The 20,330-nt window shown below is 35.7% G+C and overlaps 1 protein-coding gene across 1 annotated transcript; it reads right to left on the bottom strand.

Moving 5' to 3' along the window:
- Window positions 1–8,984: 8,984 nt before the first annotated feature.
- LOC111888746 (hexokinase-2, chloroplastic) lies at window positions 8,985–12,880 on the bottom strand. Its single transcript, XM_023884860.3, has 8 exons — window positions 12,496–12,880; window positions 12,179–12,329; window positions 11,908–12,090; window positions 11,004–11,234; window positions 10,754–10,849; window positions 10,515–10,645; window positions 10,357–10,438; window positions 8,985–9,438 (listed from the first exon to the last, which is right to left on the bottom strand). The coding sequence occupies exons 1-8, from the start codon at window positions 12,786–12,788 to the stop codon at window positions 9,106–9,108; spliced, it is 1,500 nt and encodes a 499-aa protein (XP_023740628.1). The 5' UTR covers window positions 12,789–12,880; the 3' UTR covers window positions 8,985–9,105.
- Between the last annotated feature and the right edge of the window lie 7,450 nt (window positions 12,881–20,330).

Genomic DNA, 20,330 nt, shown 5'->3' with positions numbered 1-20,330 from the left:
ATGATTTTCTAAAAATATTTTATACTAATTGGAGGATGCTATGTGCACATTCATTCGGAGCTTAGGATGTAAGTAATTCCTAATATACCCATATAATCTTGTATTTGTGTTATGAATTGTTATACATACTAGAAGGTAGGTTATAGATTCGCTTAGGATTTGAATGATAGAATTGTCTGACATCTGTGATGCCTTAGTTTAGAGAAGTTTTTGCTATGTCTTGCTTGAATTCTATATTGATAATGTTAATTTCTAGGTGTGTGATTTAGAGTTGTACACGATTGGGATTGTATAGCCTTAGAATGATTGATTTATCCTTATTTCATATTCCTTATCTGGTTATGGACTTAGGGTAAAATTATTTATTCAACAGTCTATTCGATCTTGTATTGTGTATAACTTGCATGATCGAGACAACCAGCGGTATTAGTAAAGACTTCTAGCAATTTGGGTTTGTGGGAAGGGAAGGATCCTAGCAAGAGAGTCTAGGAAGTATGGTATTATGTATATGGATAGACATATGCATGCACATAAAGAGTTTAGAGGAGTGATGTGAAGTGACTTGGGAGTCTTGGAATAGTCCTTGGAACTGGTATGGTTAGATGTGGAATGTAGTATTGGGCCCGTACTAATGAAAGCATAAGATCCATACTTGGGTCAGGGAGTGTTACAAGAATACTAGGAAGCTATAGGTGGGTATGCATAACGGGGGTTTGCACTATGCTTTGTTTTGATAAGTTTCATTATCTTTCAAATTCATGATGGCGACTTTCCATGAGGAGGTTATCCGTAACATCATTGTCGCTAAGATTTCAAGGTTCGTGAGAAAGTATAAGCCAAGCTTGGTCTGCACAATCAGGAAGGATTTGATTCCAGTGATGGATGAGCAGCTTAGGGTTCTTCAGGCTGATTGGGAGGTCGGTCAACTCGGGGCTTGTATAGTTACCTTCAAGGAATTTGACATTTGTAGAGTTCCTTATTTCTTTTGGAGTAGGAGCCGATCATCAGTATGTGTTGGATTGCAGATGTGGAGAGCACCTATCACGCCAGCTTTTGTCCAACAGAGGCCAAGGTCAAGTTTGCAGAGTGTCTTTTGTGTTATGGAGCTAGAGAGTGGTGGTGCAAGGTTGTTCAGAACCTCGAACCTGATGCGGTCGAGTCTATGTATTAGGAAGATTTTGTCGCTTGATTCAAGAGGGAGTTTGTGTCGGCGATTGAGGTTCAACAGTTGGTCCTGGAGATTTTAGCACTTGAGCTGACTACATGGAAGGTGGATAAGGTCATCGTCAAGTTTAGAGAAAGGGCACTATTTTTCCTTCTGTATGTAGCTTCAAAGGAGATAAGGATGACTCCTTACCATGGTATGTTGAGGACGAAGATTTGGGAGCACATGAGCATCTCGAATCATAGGACTCTTTCTAGTTTGGTGGAGGCAGCTAGGGAAAGGGAGCTGAAGTTGGAGACCCAACAATGAAAGAGGAACATGACTAGGTTTGCGCATCAGTTGCATCGTTTAAGAAAGCCAGAGTGACTGGCATTCCGTTAGGCAATTGAGAGACTTGTAGATCTTGTAGTAGGTGTGATCAGATTCACCGGGGTACTTGTCATACGCCAGTTTTAAGGTGTTTCAGATACTATCGAGATGGTCACTACATTCGGGACTATAGTTAGAGGGAGTTAAGAGTATGCTTCATTTGTAATCATCTAGACCACGTTAAGGCTGATCGTGCTCTAAGAGCGAATGGGGTGGTTTTGGATCAAGTGCCTTTAGCTTGGCGGTTACCAAATGAAGGATATGAGATAGTTGGAGTCCTAAGGGTTAGGGTTTGATTTATCAGCTTTGGTTTTGCAGTGGTTGATTAGTTATGTTTGGATTTATGATCTGATATTGGGATTGCATATGTGTGTTGGATCTCTTAGGTTTTTTTGTATGATTTGGATTCTCCTTGCTTTTATGTTGGTATGGTGGCAAGGAACAAGTAATGAAGCCATTGGATTGACTTGGAATTTTGTATGGATTTGAAGACATAATAGTCTAGCTAATTCCAAGTGGGGGAAAATCTCTAATTCAATCGAAATGATCTGGGTGGTTTGGCATCTTAAAGCTCGTATTGGAGGATATAAGTAATAGGTTCGGATGGTTTTCAGGAATGAAGATTTGTGAAAAAAGTGTTTTTCATCAGTCGATTATGACCGAGGAAGAAGATGTTGAAGGTTCAAGGTTATGTCATCTGGAAGACTAGGAGCATCAGTTGTACCACTAGGTAGAGTCAGTTATTAGGCTCGAGTCAAGGGTTGTGTGAGGGCCTCTCTTCTTATTCTTGTTTTATGAAGGATATGATGTTCGAAGCACGACCCAAAAAACTGGTGGGGTTTAGTAGATTAGGGGTCTGTCTCGTGTTAGTCTTGCTTGGTATCCTTGTAGTTTTGTTTGGAATACCATGGTTGGATCATGACAGAAAGGATATGGTTGGGATGTAGTATGGGATTGATTTTAAGACTATGGTTAGATCATAGCATTCACATATGGAAGAACATGGTTGGATCATGGTAGGAACGACTGTATTTGGGCTGTAGCAACGAAAATGATTGTAAGACTATGGGAGGACCATATCATTCACTTGGGTTGGAATAGATCGGTCGCTATTTGATTAGTTGATTAGTTATTCTTCCATTTAGGGTTAATGGCTTTTAGAGTCATGTTGTTGTATATGTTAGTATAGTCGTTGTCCGTTGGGTTGTTAGAGGTCTCACTTTTTGGCATCTAAGTGTGGGGTTGTCGACTATGATGGTTGGTTGGGGATTTCGTCCTTCAGTTTATCAGCAAAACAATGCAAGCTCAGGGAGGCCTTGGTTGATTCAGATTGTGAGTTTTGGGTTAGCAAGGTTGAGGTTCAGGTGGCTATGTCTATCTCGAAGTCATACATACTTTGGGAGTCTTCAAATTATGGTTAAGGAAGTTAGTTCTTCTCAATGTAGTTTAGTGTTGATGTGTTAGTGTTGTCTCTTTGTAAGGTCGCATATTTCTAGCTCAGAATTGGGTTAGCCTTAGTTCTGAAGGGAATGATTGTTTAAAAACTTATTTCCAGTTTTGCAGCGAATATGGTTTCAACCTTTAGAAGTTTCTGCTCGGGTATGGTTTATACGCTTGGCTTTGAAAATCCTTACAAACGTTGTTGCAGGTTCGGGCATTCTGAGTGGCTTCTGGATGGGAACGGGCTTGGGGAACCCCATAAGGGATTTGTAGGGTGTTTTAAGAGTAGGTGGTTAGGACATATTTCGAGGACGAAATCTACTTTTAGTGGTGATGAGTTGTAACACATGTTTTCTAGAAGTATCAGCTAAACGCTTAATGTGATCAAGATAGGGTTTTTGGAGGAAAACCCTATTCCATGACGTGGTGAGTTTATGCCCACGAAGTGGCATGATTATTATGAAACACATGTCTACTTTGGTTTGCACGACGTGGCAAGAGTATGGCCACGCTGTGATAGCCGCTGCAGCCCAAGCCCAATATTTTTAGGGTTTCCATCATATTCAAACACCTTAACTCATGGATTAGGTTTTCTCCTTCAGCCTCCATCTCTCCATTTCGAAGCCCTAGCCTCTTTTCCATGGTTATGAGCTAGGTGGCTTGATCTTGAGGTTGTTTACTTCATTTGGTGAAACTTAAATAAAAAGGAAGTTTATTTTGGTGCAAGGAAGCATAGAGCATTACTAGATCCATCATCCTATTCTAGTTTTTGAGCCTTTGAACGTAAAAATCTTACACGTTGACCTTTTTCTTTTGAGATCCATGTTCTTGACTTTGATGATTGGTCTTTGTTCCCATTGGATGCTCTTGTTTTTTTAGGAGGTCTAGAGCTTAATATGGTTTTCTTATAGTCATGGACTTCTGTTAAGTGAGAATAAGGTCTTAATTTGAGAGTTCTTGGTCCCATGTGCAAGTATTGGTTATATTAATGCTTAATGAACCTAGGGTTGTATATTTGATTTGGGGTGAGGTCCTAATAGATAAATTTGGAAACTTTATCCATTAAATCATTAGGAAGAAGTATATCTTAACTTTTGAGCCTTGATTTGTAAGGATTAAGCACTTAATGGAGTTTTGGAACAAACTACCAGTTCCCAGGACATGGCCAAGGAAGGCTCACTTCGTGGCAGAGTCCAAAGTCATGTTGGTATTGTCCTGATGTTTCCACAACATGGCTAAAGAGGGACCACGACATTGCAATGTCCTACATGTTGATTGTTTTGTCTAGACATGGCCATGATGTGGCCAAGAGGCCTCTATGTTGTGGTAAATGTCGGCATTTGACTAGTTTGACTTTGGGTCAAACTTGGAGTATGTGAGCTATTGATTGAGGGTTTATATGTTTGTGGTATAGCTGATTCGTGGAATCGACTAGTACAAGGGGTTAGATATGGATATTGTTAGAGTACAAGTATGCTAGTTGACTATGATAACTCCTTGTTATGCATGTGTAGTGTAGGGCACTTGGTGTCATTGTATGTTAGACCGATAGGGTTTTGCCTGTGGATTGTATGATTCTGGTAGGGGTTATGTTTGGTTAGGGTAACTGGGGAAGGTCAGTTATCAAGATTATGTAGGTTAACCGACTAAGGACTTAATTGAGAAGTGGTCAATGATAGGGTAACTATGGAAGGTGACTTGCCTAGGGAATGTATTATGTTAGTCATGTTATGTGTTCGTGTTATATGATTATGTGGTAGAGATGACTTGGTTTTTATATAATCTAAGTTGGATAGCCTATGAAATCTTGGTCTAGTGCCTGATTGTGATGTTCTTGCCTGATTATTCGCTCGTGGGTGGATCATTTGTTTGATTGTCTATCTGATCCCCGACTACGTACGACTTTATGATTTTATGTATTGTATGGACGACCAAGATGTGGCCCATAACACTTATATGTGAGATCGAGATGTGACCCTCGACATTGTGGGGAAATACCATGGCAATAGAGTCGGGGCTAGGCATGTATACTCCATAGGGCTGAGCCTAATGATAAGAAAAATTGTGACCATGGCAATGGAGTCAAGGTATATATATATATATATATATATATATATATATATATATATATATATATATATATATATATATATATGATCCAATTGTTTTGCTTGGATGCATTGTATGTATGATGGTATATGTGGTACATTCGGAAACTTACTAAGCTTTACGCTTACATTGTGGATAAAATGTTTTGTAGGTTGTTCACGAGAAGAGTTCAACGGGACTATACACATGCATCGAAGATATTGGTTTCTATTGTTTTGTAATTGAACTCTAATAGCCTGTGGTTTTAATCAATCGAATGTTACTTAATGGTTTTGACATAAAGGGTTTAACTGGTTAATCTATCTGTAAATGAAAAATCTCTTTGTAATTTTTGATATGTTACAACTTTTTTTCACCCAAAGTCATCATAAAAATGGTTTCTTAGTAGACATACATGTCCAATGTATGTCTTGAACTCAAGTTAGGTCAAAAATGGTAAAAATAAGGTCAAAACCTCATGTATGGAACCAAAACTCTATAAAACCTCAAATTTGGAACATAAGACCAGGGACCTTAAGGATCCATAAACTTGCCAACTATATGGAGTCCAACCACTCAAACCACCTTGAACATTAAGAAAAATGCTTAATAGTCTAGATTTAGAAGGGTAGCACACAAATGGTATGAACTTGAGGACTTGCAAGGGTACAAAATATGTGCAAGAAGGTGATGAGGAGCTTGCATGGTGAATCTTAGACTAAAAACACCTTCTTCTTGCTTCAAAACCACAAAACACCACCAAAAAGCTTCAAAATACCACCAAGGGAGGCTAGGGTTTGCTCTAAGCGAAGAGTGAGTGATGGAGGCTGAGGGTGAGCAAATCCTAGCCATCACATCCCTTAAATATGGGCACTAACCTCATAAATCGGGGTTTTGTATAATGGTCACCACCATGTTGTGGCCATGTCTTTGCCTCTTGGTACATTAAAAGAATGCATGTTTCATGAATCCATGCCACGTCGTGGTGCTTCCTCCACCACGTCGTGGACATCACCAAATTCCACATCTTGAAGGTCTAAAATAATGACCATGACTCAGAAGAAGTATTCCTGGAACGGTTGTTACAGTTATACATCGGCGATCATCGGTTAGAGTTACTAAAATGAACAAAAATAAACAAGTTCAATGCCCAATGATAGCTTAAACAATATATAATGATCAAAATAAAACACCCAGAAAAGTCTATAGACTAAAAATGACCTAAACCCTACATTTAACTTCAAATTGTAATACCATAACATGGCTAGAATACACGGAAATATAGTTGCAGTCTATCTATTTTTATAAGTTTATGGAGAAAACATAAGCTAGCTATGAGGGGCTAAGATCTTGTAGATTTTATATAAGGGCTCAGAAGCAACCTTCAGATTTCGTGTTTGTTGGTATACATGGTAAGGATAAACATAGGCCATTGGATTCTTGACGGAGAAGATTGGTGGCTTAGATTACATTGCAAGCGAAAATAAATATTACAATAAGTGTACACTTCTTGCCTGGTGTTTTGATCTCATTAATTAATTGCAACCAAGACTTTTAACTAAATTGAGTGATTAACCTTGATGATGATGGGAACTCTGGTCCAATCGAAACTGCTATCAATGGAATAAATAAAATCGGGGTATTTGAAAGTTGAAACCATGATAGAACTGATGTGAAAACCCCTTAGTGTTCTAGGTAAATTGAGATGTAACAGATGAATGACATATTCAACTAAATAGAAGTACAATTTATAAAGGCTTTTATGTTGTAATAAGAAAAAAAAAACTATAAGATTTAAAGTATGATGCAATAATTCGGTAATTTTTGAAGTACAATATTGTAAATAAATAAATAGAAGTACAATTTGTAATAGAAAATATGCATTTCGAGAAGTTTAAAAGATGAGTAGCAACTTACTTTATTTTTTTACCGATATATAAGCAGTATCCGATGTTGTCATTCCTCTTTGAAATTGAGAGTTAAAGTCTTGTCGTGGATATAAATGAGTAATTTAGGAGTAGATTAAAATTGTCGTTTAAATTTTTTTTTTTTTTACATAAATAAGCTTAAAACATCTAATTGAGTAAAAAAAAAAAAAAGAGCTAGACTTTCCTTAAGCCCATTCATTCTTTTTATTTTATCTAGCAAAATAAATAAGTTCAATATCATGTCATTATTTAAATTTATAGAACGTTACAAAAAACAAAAAAAAAAAAAAAAAAACAAAAAAAAAAAAACCAAAAAAAAAGACATTCTAATTTTTCAAAATAGAAACCAAACATTTTGGTAGTTTCAGGTTAGGTCAAAAGTCGAACCAAGCTGAAACCATGCACAAGCTTTAACTGAGATTGGGATTTTCAAAGACAAATTGGCTCCATGCCTCCATTCTTGTTCTTTTTTCCTTATCGTACAGTAACATAGATGTAAACAAGTTACATTTAACAAAAAAGATGGCCAGTGATGTTGGTCCAAATCTATCAACCTTGGGCTTTATTAGGTCCGAACAACTTACACCAAATGGTGAGCCCACGTTAAAAAGATATGATTTACATATAAAATGCAAATGGCTTATATTTTTTTTTGTAAAAATCGAACGGTGAACCTTTCGGTAATCCCATCATCAACCACTATACTTTGTATCTCTCATATGCTTGTTTTTATGGTGAGCAAAACCAAAACTAAAAAATCAAAAAAATAACTAAAAATAAATAAAATAAAAATGAAGAAACTGAAATCAAAAAACCCAACCCAAACCCAAACCCAAACCATTGGTTTAGGGTTTGAATTTTTAAAACCGAAAAAATCAGTTTGTATCAAGTTTGTACTTTGAAAACCGACCCAAAAAACGAACCAACCCAATACGCAAAACGGAATTGGAAAAATGGCCCATGGAACCAAAACAGACCTAACGTGTGTATATGTTAGAACTTAAAATAAATATGTTTTACTTTTATGCAACTTAGGTTAGGGGTTACAGCTTGAGACTCGGTCTCCCTCTCAATTCTTCACCATTTTGTCTCTTTTTCTAACCGTCGACTCCACATATCATCCCGAACGTCTCTTCCACTTTCTTTAGAATTGTTGGAAAATGGGTTCAAAGCCAAAACCCAACAACCCATAGGTTGAAGCAGAAAAAACAACACCAGATTTCAAAAACCACACCCATTCTAAAACCGAACCCAATGGGTTTCAAAAGTTAAAAACCTAACTTTCTAGTTTGGGTTCAGTTTTAATGCTCAGCCTTGCCTTATTTTTTCGAAGAAAAAAATAAGGATTTCTCACTTAAAGTGACTAATGAACATAATAAAAGCTCTTTCAACAACTTGTCCTCGATTGGACGTAAGAAATGGAAAAGTAGACCACCCATTCTCTACGTTAGGCTGGTTTCAATGAAAAAGACCGCTCAAGCACGAATCATTTCATAGAAATGCTCTCAAATCCAGTTTGTGCATGTTTTTAGATACCAATAAGCAAATATAAGCAACTTTCTTGATCTTGTACTATAATGACAATGCATTTACATTTTTTTAATCGATAGTAGTAATATATTTTATCTTTTACTTACACTAGCAATGTAACTAATTAGATTACATTACCAATATGAGCATTGTAGTTTATTTTTTTTTACACATTGTTGTTATCTAAGAAATATTAGCACGTTGTTATGATAGGTAAGCAAATGTAAGTACATTTATATGAGTTACATATAGCTATTCTCGGTAAAAAGAAAAAAATATAAGTACATTGTTGTTATGAGTGAACAAATGTCAATACATTGTTCTTTCAAAAAAAAATGTCAATACATTGTTCTTTCAAAAAAAATGTCAATACATTGTTATCATGAGCAAAACTTAAAAGTATATTACCTATATTGTTAGAAAAGATAATACTCGGTTTCCATTTTCTACAATTAACCCCTCCATTAATATCAATTGATCATGTTATTTTATTCTCCAAAACTTGGACTTTTTATAAAAATTACACATAAGATACATTCAATACATATTTAGTTTTGGGCCAATAATTACCCTCACAATATACAATTAATGTTCGTAAATCGAGTTTGTAGCCGCTAAGAGTGCAGCTCCAATACCAGATCCGTCTTTCGAATGCTCAATAACTACATTGCTTGATATCTCCGGCCCTAAAAGCTCTTTTACAGCATCTTTAAGGTATCTCTTGTATTGAGGGTGGTGTTCATATAGGCCTCCATCCATGGCAACAACTGTACGTTTTCCAAACACAATACCCTTTGAATCCTCCTCCATCTTTTGTAGTATCCCAACAATTCCTGCTCCCGCCAATCGGCCACCACGCTTTGCAATCGTGTCACAAACCTCCACCACCATCTTCCTCGAATCTAAATTTGAATCCATCTGATATTGAGTTGAGTTTGTTAATCAAATTGCAAGTCGAAAAAAGTGAAAACTTGGTGTCTTTTGTGGAAAATAAATTCAATTTTGACACGTTAACATGTCACGTCATCAAAACTAACACGTCATCATATCACGTCAGCACGTAGCCGGGTTGATCAGTCATGAGGTCAGAATTGTAAAAAATTAGAAAACACAGTGTCAAATTTGAGACAAAAAAAAACACAGTGCCAAATTAGAATTTTGGTGTAAACTTAATGTCTTTTATGCTATTTATCTAAATGAATTTTCATAAATGAACGTTTGATAATTTTCTTATTTTTATAATGAAGTGGTTTTTTGATGAAATGTGAATCAACTTTTCACTTTCTGACCGAAAATGTAACATTATAACGAAGAGTCCAAGACCATATGAAAGAAGAGCTGGTAATAAGTTATTGGGTCGGGTGACGTGGTTGTTTTTGTTAGCATAATACGTTATTGGGCTTATTTTGTATATTTGGGCTTTTATATAGGGTTTAACTAGGTTAACCATTTGATTGAATTTCTATTTATAGTCTATTTTTCTTTCTTTGTAATTCAAGTTTTCTCTCAATAATGAAATGTAGACGTTTTCTCTTTAAATTGTTGTAATTGTCATTAGGTTACATAATACCATCGACAGCTTTTCCTTGAGCACTTTTTTCAAAAAATTAAATTATATGATTGATAAGAAGACAATTGTGACCACGTTTCATTTACTTACCAATTTACGCAACAATGATTAGTCTTTTACCAATTCATTCAACAATGTTTTATTTTCTTTTACCAATTTATCCCAATAGTGTTTCACCTTTTTTTACCAATTTATGCAATTGACATGCCTCGGTTAAAACAATAATATATTGAAACTTGAGAAGGATATTGAAAAGACAAATTTACCCCTGTTACTTCATAAAGGATCGATCCCACAGCTTCAAGATCATCAGAAGTGTCCTGCTGCATAGAACTTATATTTGGGGTCCTATAATTTCAATTTGATACCATTTAACACAATATTTTCAAGAAAAAAAATATTATAACTTTATTCTACTAATTACCCGAGAGTGAAAGGAGTTCGTAGTCTTTTAGGAATATCCTTTCCAAATAACGAACTTTCTTCAGCCATCCTCACAAGTACCCGTCTCACAATTTCGCCAAGATACATACCCGATATCGTCTTTTCAAATAACTATCTCCAAAAAAAATGATAATCGCGTAAAAAGGGCAAATTAGTAATTTTAGCTTATTTTTTTTTTTTTTGAGAATGAAACTGATTTCAATGATGGTGGAGACTTACCTGCTCACCGGGGTTTATACTCTCCGCATCCATCTCTCTATCGAATTCAGTCAAAGGAAGACCGTTTGAGAACGCTCCCCACTCTGTATTCACTATCTGAAAACAATCCCACATGACATAACTAATAAAGTAAGAATTTCAGCTGAAAATTCATACAAAGGAAAGGAGTAGAACTTTTAATTACATATGAGTAACTTAAGTGGCATGTTTAAATTTAATATAACATTATAAGTAAAATTGATGTACAAACCGTTTTTCCCGAGATAGATTTATGGCCTTGTAGTTTAGGAATGGCATTCACGGATTCTACATAGCAAGCATTTGTTCCTGTCCCGAGAATAACCGCAACCATGACATCATCATCCCAGTATCTTGCCCCGGCTAGTGTTGCTACCGTATCATTAACCAGTGCGGATACCCGCATATTCAGCCCTTGCCTTCCCATAGCTTCATTTAAACACACAACGATATCTTTTCCGGGCTGAAACACAATTATTCAAACTTGACTTTAGTTCTCAATATCGTACGGATGTCACAGAGGCTCCGATTTTTAGACATGACAAGACAGAACAGAACATGATGTGTACCATGTTTGGCATGCATTGGACACGGTTTGACGTAAATGAGAAAAAAAATTACAGGACAAAACAAGACAGAACAGAACTTGATTTGTACAACGTTTGGCATGCATTGGACTGTGTTTGATGTAAATGAGACAAAAATTGACAAGATAGAACACAACATGATTTGTATAACGTTTGGCATGCATTGGACAGGGTTTGATGTAATTGAGACGGAAATTGTCAGGACAAAGCGCAACATGATTTGTACAACGTTTGGCATGTATCGGACAGGGTTTGATGTAAATGACACAAAAGCACAGAACAAAACATGATTTGTATCACGTTACACAACATGATTTATATAGAGTGTGGCATGCATTGGACAGGATTTGATGTAAATGTGACAAAAATTGACAGAACAAAACATGATTTGTACAACGTTTGGCATGCATTGGACAGGGTTTGATGTAAATGTGACAAAAACTGTCCCACGAAACAAGGTGGAAAATAGTTTCTCATCGAAGATAGCCCTAGAAAGCTTGTTAAGTCTTGTCCAATACAGATCCATGTAATAAAGAGAAAAATACAAACCGTTCCCGAGACTGCAAAACCTTTAGTCCATTTCATTAGTATCCCGGAATCAATGGAGGTTTGTTTCACCGGAAAAGAGAAAGTAAACCCCGTTTCTCGACTTCTGTCTTTTTGCAACACAAACTTTCCCCCCTCTTTTTTCACAAAATTTGCTAAAGCAGAGGCAATAAAATCAAACAGCTCCTACAAATCCATTAAACCGAATATATCAATAAGAGATTGGAACTGAAGAAACAAATTAATTGAGAATGATCATGATGGAAGAACAGACCTCGGAGGTGCCAAACATGATATCTTGTGGTATTGAAACTTGCTCGAATTCCGTGTCTATCACTCGTTCTTCCTTTCCTCCTAATTGAGTTCTAAGAACTCGAAAATTTGTTCCACCAAGATCCAATGCATAGAACAACCCTCTCTCATTCCTATATACAAAATCCTCTTTAGTTCAGTTTCAATATCCAAATATAAAGGAGTGAATTTGACTTAGAAGCTTCAAATTCGAATTCCAGAGTTTGAAATCTTTTGGGTTTAAAAGTGGTAATCACATTCCAGAGTTAAAATTGATAAAGTTGAAAGAACAGATCATACCCAGTTGGCAAAGAATCGACATAACTAAGGATCATCTTGAGATCACTGCCGCCATCCACGGCGAGGCCGGCTCGCATATCAGTTGCCATGGCGTCAGCGACGTGGCGGAGGACGGGGAGAGGGGTGGAACAGTCGTTTTGTAATTTGGTTAATATAGGGAGTGCAGCGGCGGTGGAGACTGAGACACCGGTGGTGGATCGGGCGACCATGGTGACACGTGGTGTGCGGCAAACGGATGACCGGGAAAGGGGGAAGTGTCTGACGGCCGGCGGTGAGTTGACGGCGAAGGACATTGTTGATTGACGGTGAGATCAAGGTGGATCTTTGGTTGGGTGGAAACTCGGGACAGGTACATGTTCTGAATCAGGAGTTCGGTTGGTTTCTTTTATTTCTTCTGCAGCTCCTTTGATGGAACACTGTGTTGGTTATTTAATCATTTAATAATTTAAATATTTCAATAAATATATTCTTTTAGACCAACTCTAGCTCTTAACAATATTGTTTATATTAAACTAATAAAAATAATATAAAAGTAGTATGAATATAGGTATTTCTGATCTATTGAATTATATTGAACAGCAAAACAAATATTTTATGCATATTATGTTTTATCTAATATCTATAATATTACATAAATAACTTTTATATTTATTTAGTTGTTCTAAACTTTATCCATATCTTTTTATTACTAGAAATTTATAAATTATTTTATTACAGATAAATAACAAAAATTTATTCGTATATAATTAATTACTATAGTATTAAAATAACTAATTTACTAAATTCTTTAAAAAAAAATATTACATATGTATTATGAATATTACGTATAAATTAAAAAATAAAGCGCGTTTTATACATTAAAATAGTTTTTCCCAACTTGGTTAATTAAAACATTACAAATGTTACTTTGTTTTCTGTGTTTTTTAAATTACTATGATCCTTAAAATATGTCATTTTTCTTTTTTTCGTTTTTTTCTTTTTTTTTTCTTTTTTTTTTTTGGTGTGTATGTGGCAACGGGTTAATCTCTTTTGTAAATTGAATTGTCATATTTGTATTAATAAAAGTTAGGTATTGTTGGATTTGTTAAATAAATATAGAAGGTCGATATCATTAACTAAATTGTCGATGGATGGGTAAACATTAATGTTTAAAAAGTCGAGGATTATTCTTTTAGGTTAAAGAATGAAAATTATTAAGGAAAATCATATTATATATTACAAGGGTATGTACAGAAAAATAAGTAAGTTTTTTTTAATTAATTAATGAAAGTTCAAATAATCAAAATTATATTATATGTGATCCGACTCATAAATATAAAGTGTGCATAAAAATAAGCACAAAATAGGGAAATTGGGGAACATTTTTTGAGTTTTTTTTTTTTAAATATAATATTTTTGTAAAATAACCACATATTTTGCATTGGGTCGTTCCGGAACGAATTCCAGATTATTTTTCGACTAGCCTGGCTCATTTCATTGGATCCAAAATGCCTATTCTGGATCAACCGTATATGTTCCGGATCGGAAGTTTGAATTTCAAAACCCAGAATATAATTTGTGGCGGCGATATCAATCCGGAAAGGCACATTCCGGTTCTGACGTTCTGACTCGATTCCGACATGCAAATCTCATCTCCGACATGCATTGACACCCATCTCCGACATAGAAGACGAGCACTACGGCCCCGTTATTTTACATATATGTTCTTCGTTTTCTCTTTGTTTAAGGTTCTATTTTTCTACTATTACTTACTGTTCCGGAATTTGTAGACTGCCTCCAGAAAGAATAGAAAATGTTATAGAGTTTAAATTAAAGATGTCATTTTGTAGGACCAATTGAAAAGTACTTTAAATGCTTAGATATAATTTATTTACATCAAAACGCCGTGTTCCAGATCATAAAATTTCATTCCGGAACGCGAAGAATTGTTCCGGAACATGAAGAACAAGTTCAAAACTGGTCAAGAATATTGGTCATTTCCATTTTAGAATGAAGTGATAACACATTTTTTATTTGTGCAGCATGACATGGTTTTTGATGCATCAATTACACTCTCGTGTAAACCCAAAATCGGTGGGGAAGTTCTTGCGGCATTCAAAAACATACTTGAATGCAAGACTATGTTCCGGAATACATGTTTTAGGAGGTGGTTAGACATTCTTAATGTAGATGGGGGTCATTTGCTTCTACATTACGTCTTTTGCCACGAAGTTGTCACCGAACCCCGAAGCCAAGTAGAGAAAATGGGTTTCGAGATTGGGGGTTACAAGCTATCTTTCGGGATGAAAGAATTTTGTCTCATCACCGACTTCCGGTTTGGTGACTATTTTTCTGCTTCTGCATTCGTTGCCACCTTTCGTTCCCGTGCCTTTCCTATGGTCCCGACGAATGTCTTAGTCAAATTACACCATGTTACATATGTGTTTAAACAATTAGTTAATGAGTTATCGGATGAGGACGCAGTTAATGTATGTCTTCTATACCTGTTGGAGAAGGGTTTCAAACTTGATGAATTCAGCAAGTATAATGTTATCTCTTTTATAATTATTGATTATAATTACTTATCGTTACTAATATTTGTTTGCTAACATTCAGATATGGACTTTTGAGATTTTTCCGGTGAGCAGTTTGTTTGGTACCCGACAACCGAATGTGATCCCTTAGGTTGTTGCATGGTCAAAGTTGAGGCCGTTAAAAAAGACTCACTACAATAAGTTTTTACAAATCGAGGATGTATGATTACTTTATTATTTAAATATTTATTTATTTTATAGTTTATGTTTATTTATAATTTTATAATTTTGTTAGCAGGGTAAGAGAATCGTACCGAAGTTCGAGCCGACGGAAGATGAGATACGTGCTAAATGGTGGATTGTTAGATCGACATGGATTGATCGCCCTGATTTTCCCGACACTGAAGTTCATAGGGCACCTTCCTTAACACCATCACCCAAAACTCCCCTACCCATGAACCTCGACTAAAGAAGGCACATATAGATGATCCATCTCACCCGCCACCACCACCACCGTTGACCGCTAATCCATCAACTGACAATGAACAAATTATTAGTGACTTGCAGAACGAGGTCGGTCAATTGAAAAATAAGATCCGCGAATGTCGCAAGCAGTTGCGGTATCAGGAAGAGCATTTAGCAGAGCATGAGGCTACTTTAGCCATGGTTCTAAAACTTATCAATAAGACTCCCAGAGACGATGTTGGCACCTCAAAGGAGATAGATGTACATTTTTAATTATTTCATCGTTTTATGATCGTTATGTTTTTACATCATTTACAAGTATACATTATTAAACCGTATAGGGATACTACAATGATAAGGAGTTAAGGGAGCATGATTATGTCTTAAGCACCCCCGAAAATCCGTTGAATGTCAGCCCTGAACAACCGCTGAATGACGGCCCTAAGCAGTCGTCTCCGATTATTCACTCGTCGGATGTAATAGAGATTCTGCAGGATGAATACAAACCACCATCGCCAACACCTCTTAGGCATTATAAACTCCAAAAAGTTATGTCCATATGGTATAAGTCGCCATGGATACAAATGAAATGGAAAGGTGTTACACAACAACAACCAGCACCGTTGGACAATCTTTTAGATCTTACTGTACACAATGTATATAAATAATGGGATGGTTTGTTGTTGTTTGGTCACAATTATTTGACCGGTTTTGCTACGCTTGAGTTTTGGACATGGTTATATGTGGATAGTCATGGAGGATGGTTGTCATGTGATGTAAGTAATATAAATATTTCCTTATTACATATTACGCTTCTAATAATAATACTTACGTTACTGCAAAAAAACAAAAATTGCAGCACATCATGATGTGAATCTCATTGTTGTTAGAGCGTAAAGCAGATGATGCTTGGTAGATAGATGTGCCATTAGCTTCCAACACTAATACATATGACTGGAGTGACATGGCTGACAGATCCATTTACCCAACTTGGGCAGAGTGTGATACAATATATTTTTTTGGATTACATTATCTAAGTATTTATATACTAATTAATTATTTATAACTTTTTGTAGCTTTACATTCTAATCAACATACCACATGTTCATTGGTTTTTGGGTATGAGAGCCCGTATCCACAAACTGCTAGTGGGATTCAACTACTAGGGTACTGAACCAATTAATTTAATACCACTCGAGAGCTTGAAGATGAACCTCAAAAAGGCCCTAGATGTACCACAACAGATTGGCAACAGAGAGGATTATGAGTTGTTTTTGTGTTGGTTCCTAAAGGCATTGATCATCGAGAAATCAATTTTTATAGATGATAAAACCACCGGTCCATGGGTTGTGGGTTATAGAAAACGACTAGCGAAAATATTTTGGGGTAAAACTTATTTTGTTTATGTATTTGTTAGTTGTTTGTTTATTTTAATTTGTAATGTCCCAAAATTTAAGACTAAAATTTTCAATTTTCAAAATAATAAAACCGTCATCCAAAACGTTTTTATAAAACTATAACAAAATCAGAGTATGTCAAAATCACCCAAATACATCAGAATCAAATAAAATGTGAAGTAATATGGTGTGTGCGATACGATCATGCCGAGCTCTTCCATTCAAACCGGAAGTACCTAAAACATAAATTGAAAACTGTAAGCATGAAGTTTAGTGAGTTCTCCAAAAAAAAATGTATACCATACATATCTGCCAGCTAAAGGCTATGTCATGTCTATTTTACACTCAGATCTACTTCACCCCTGAGTCTATTTCAAGTCATGCGTCGGCCCAAGCCGTATTGGGTCTATTTCGCCCTCAGGTCTATTTCACCCTACATACATAGCAAACAGGCACACATGCATATAACACATACATCAAGAGTCACAAAAGCTACAAGCACATAACATATCCTAGTGTCCTGCAGTAGAGTGAGTAAACTCACCTCAATCCACTGACAGTCAAACAAATGATCGGGCTACTGAACCAGAAATCCCCACTAAATCACAAGTAAAGAAACCCTATTTAGAAAGCAAGTCAATAATCCAGCGCGAAAGTCCCAACCTTAAATCTTGGTCTTAAGTGAGAAAGATACTTATTCCCTGCCTTATTTGGCGTAGCCCATCAAGGCCCGAATGGTTCTAGCTACGAAGTCCAATAGATAAGTTAGGTCCAAAATGTGCCTAAGCCCCAAAGGCCCAATACAACAAAAGCTTACGACCCAATACAACAAAAGCTTACGGCCCAACAAGGCCCAAAGTCCCTAAGTCCCACACACGACATGAAACAAGCCCAAGACCCACTCTGATGAGTATGCTCGGCGTAACAACTTGTCACAACCCCGAACCAGATGGCAGAAACGTACGAGGGCTCGCGTGGCTTAAATTGAATATCATCACAATGAATATACACGAATCATAACATAAACATCACCATGCATTAATACATTACAACTGACATTGTTCACATCAAATACATTGTCTAAATATTAAATTTGCATATCATAAATTCTTTGAAAGTTTTCAAACCATAACATTCTAACATACTTGGTATTACACTTCCGCTTACGTTTTACCTGAGAATACAAGTTATTTTGAAAATGTCAACATATGGAATGTTGGTGAGTTCATAAGCAGATTTGGTATGAAAATGCTTTGTATAGTTTATAAAACCCAGAAAATCCGATATTTTCTGAAACCACAATTGTTTATACAAAAAGCGTGATGATCCATAGGTTTATGCATGAATGATTTCAAAACGTGTATATATAAGAGGTTTGGCGTTGTAGTTATTGAAAGTACAAGTGATTAATGTTGATTACCCAGGAAAACCCAATGTTTTCTGATAAAACAGTATGATCGTTTTGAATTATTATACCGCCACAACTAATGATTACAAATTCCCTTGATTACTCAGATGGTATTGGATTTATTTATGCAAGTCGTTATAACCATGCATGATAATGACTAGTTCGTCTGTCTTGGCATTCTAGCAAACGCCAAAATTGATCTTAAAATTTTGTCACCCTAGAATGGCTGAGTCTAACTGTAGCGAATAGCTAAGGTGTGGGGGAGTCACCCCCGTATAGATCTATACACAAACTCTCGCTCTCCCTCCAATAGACTTTGATTATAACTACAGACTATGACCGACACTCAATGGTGTCACCCGTTATTACTCACTTAATCCAAATGAATTTGATTACTCTTGATTAACGACCTGATTTTTGTTTACTTGAATAGAAGGTAAGCCTAACAGACTAGGAGAAGAGGATCGCGATGTCCTACTAATCGCGTATGTTATCTAAGGCTATCAAGTATACGAAGGGCGTGTTGGCCTATTTCGCATATGATTTATTTGGACCTTACTAGCAATGCTAGTGGGTCACTGAGGCCCAATAACATCTATTACTATCGTTAGGCCCAAAAGTCATGTTAATGGGTCACAAAGGCCCAATAAACATGATTAGAAACTTTCAAGCCCAATAATTTGAATATTTACTTGTTTTAGGTATAGTATAATTGTCGGTAAGTTTGATTGAACAATTGTTAAATTCACAACGGCACGAAGCTTGTCGATTGTTTATAACGATATTTGAATATATATATATATATATATATATATATATATATATATATATATATATATATATATATTCTTCATTCTATTTTCATTGGTTATGACTTGGTATTTTGACCCAAATATCTTAGTAATAAAATAATTGACTCAAAAATATTGGTTTGACCTATTCAGCCCTTCTTGTTTAAAAATGACAATTTTGGTTCTAAAAAAAGGACATTTTTGGCCCTTAAACCATTTTCTTGTCATTTTTGACCCATAGACTTGCTTAAGTGATGTTTTTAACTCAAAATTTACTCTTTGGCAGTTTCAGCCCCTCTAGTAAAGAGTTTTTCTGTTAAAGTCCAAACTTTTCGCAACTTTTACAATTTTGGCCCAAAATCCAAAAACTTTACATTTTTTATCCTTGTTTGGAAAAAAATCATTTAAACCCATAAATTAGTTTTGTTTACCCTTTTACCTCCTGTTTTGAGAAGTTTACCATTTCAATCCCTTGAAAATCATATTTTTCGATATTTTTGGCTCTATGGGTCGAAAAACCCAAAAATTGGTCCATTAAGCTACAAATTACATTTCTAGTCCTTTAAAGAGTATAATATTCATAAAAACATTTATTTTTTACAGTTTTGACTCTTTTGGTCCTTAAGAAAACCGTGGATGGCAACTTTCAACCCAACTTTTGTTTATTTGACAAATTAAGCCCAAAAATGGGTTTTATGTTGCAATATGTTTATTATCACCTTAGAGGGTAATTTTTCTTGACTTGTTTATTGTAACATATCTTAGATCATGTTTATCTTCCTCCTAGAGCCATAGATCTCGATATTTCTTTCATTTTTGTTACATAATTACCACATGAACACATGAAATCACACATAACATACACATACACATAGATCTACACATTTTACTTGCATTCTCCCCCATAAAACTTATGAAAACTGAAAGAGAGGGGTATGAACTTACCTTTGCTTGTTGTTTTCGATTTGAAGAAGAAATGAAAGAAGTTTGATGCTATTTTCGGCCCTAGAAAGCTTATTGAGAAGACTTTGGCTTAAATAGGTTCTAAGAAGCATGATCATGAACTTTCATGAGTTAGAAGGAGATTTATAACAATTTTAAGAAGCTAAACCATGGATCTAAGCATTAACTTACCTAGAATGATGATTATTATGGAAAAACCTCCTTGAAAAGCCCTAGATCTCGAAAATTTTGATGGAGGAACAAGAGTGTTCTTTGAGAGTGTTTGGAGAGAATTTGTGAGGTGTGTATGTTTCCTCTT

Source organism: Lactuca sativa, chromosome 2, assembly GCF_002870075.4.
Source record: "Lactuca sativa cultivar Salinas chromosome 2, Lsat_Salinas_v11, whole genome shotgun sequence".
In the NCBI taxonomy this organism is placed as follows: Eukaryota; Viridiplantae; Streptophyta; class Magnoliopsida; order Asterales; family Asteraceae; genus Lactuca; species Lactuca sativa.
Note: the sequence above shows the minus strand (reverse complement) of the source record. Positions and strands in the feature narration are given on the sequence as shown.

Coding starts and splice junctions, on each gene's coding strand:
- LOC111888746 (XM_023884860.3), bottom strand. CDS start 12,788: ATGTCCTTCGCCGTCAACTCACCGCCGGCCGTCAGACACTTCCCCCTT. Junction 12,091..12,178: donor TCATGTTTGGCACCTCCGAG/GTCTGTTCTTCC, acceptor ATGGATTTGTAG/GAGCTGTTTGATTTTATTGC. Junction 9,439..10,356: donor TCCTTTATGAAGTAACAGGG/GTAAATTTGTCT, acceptor ACTCAATATCAG/ATGGATTCAAATTTAGATTC.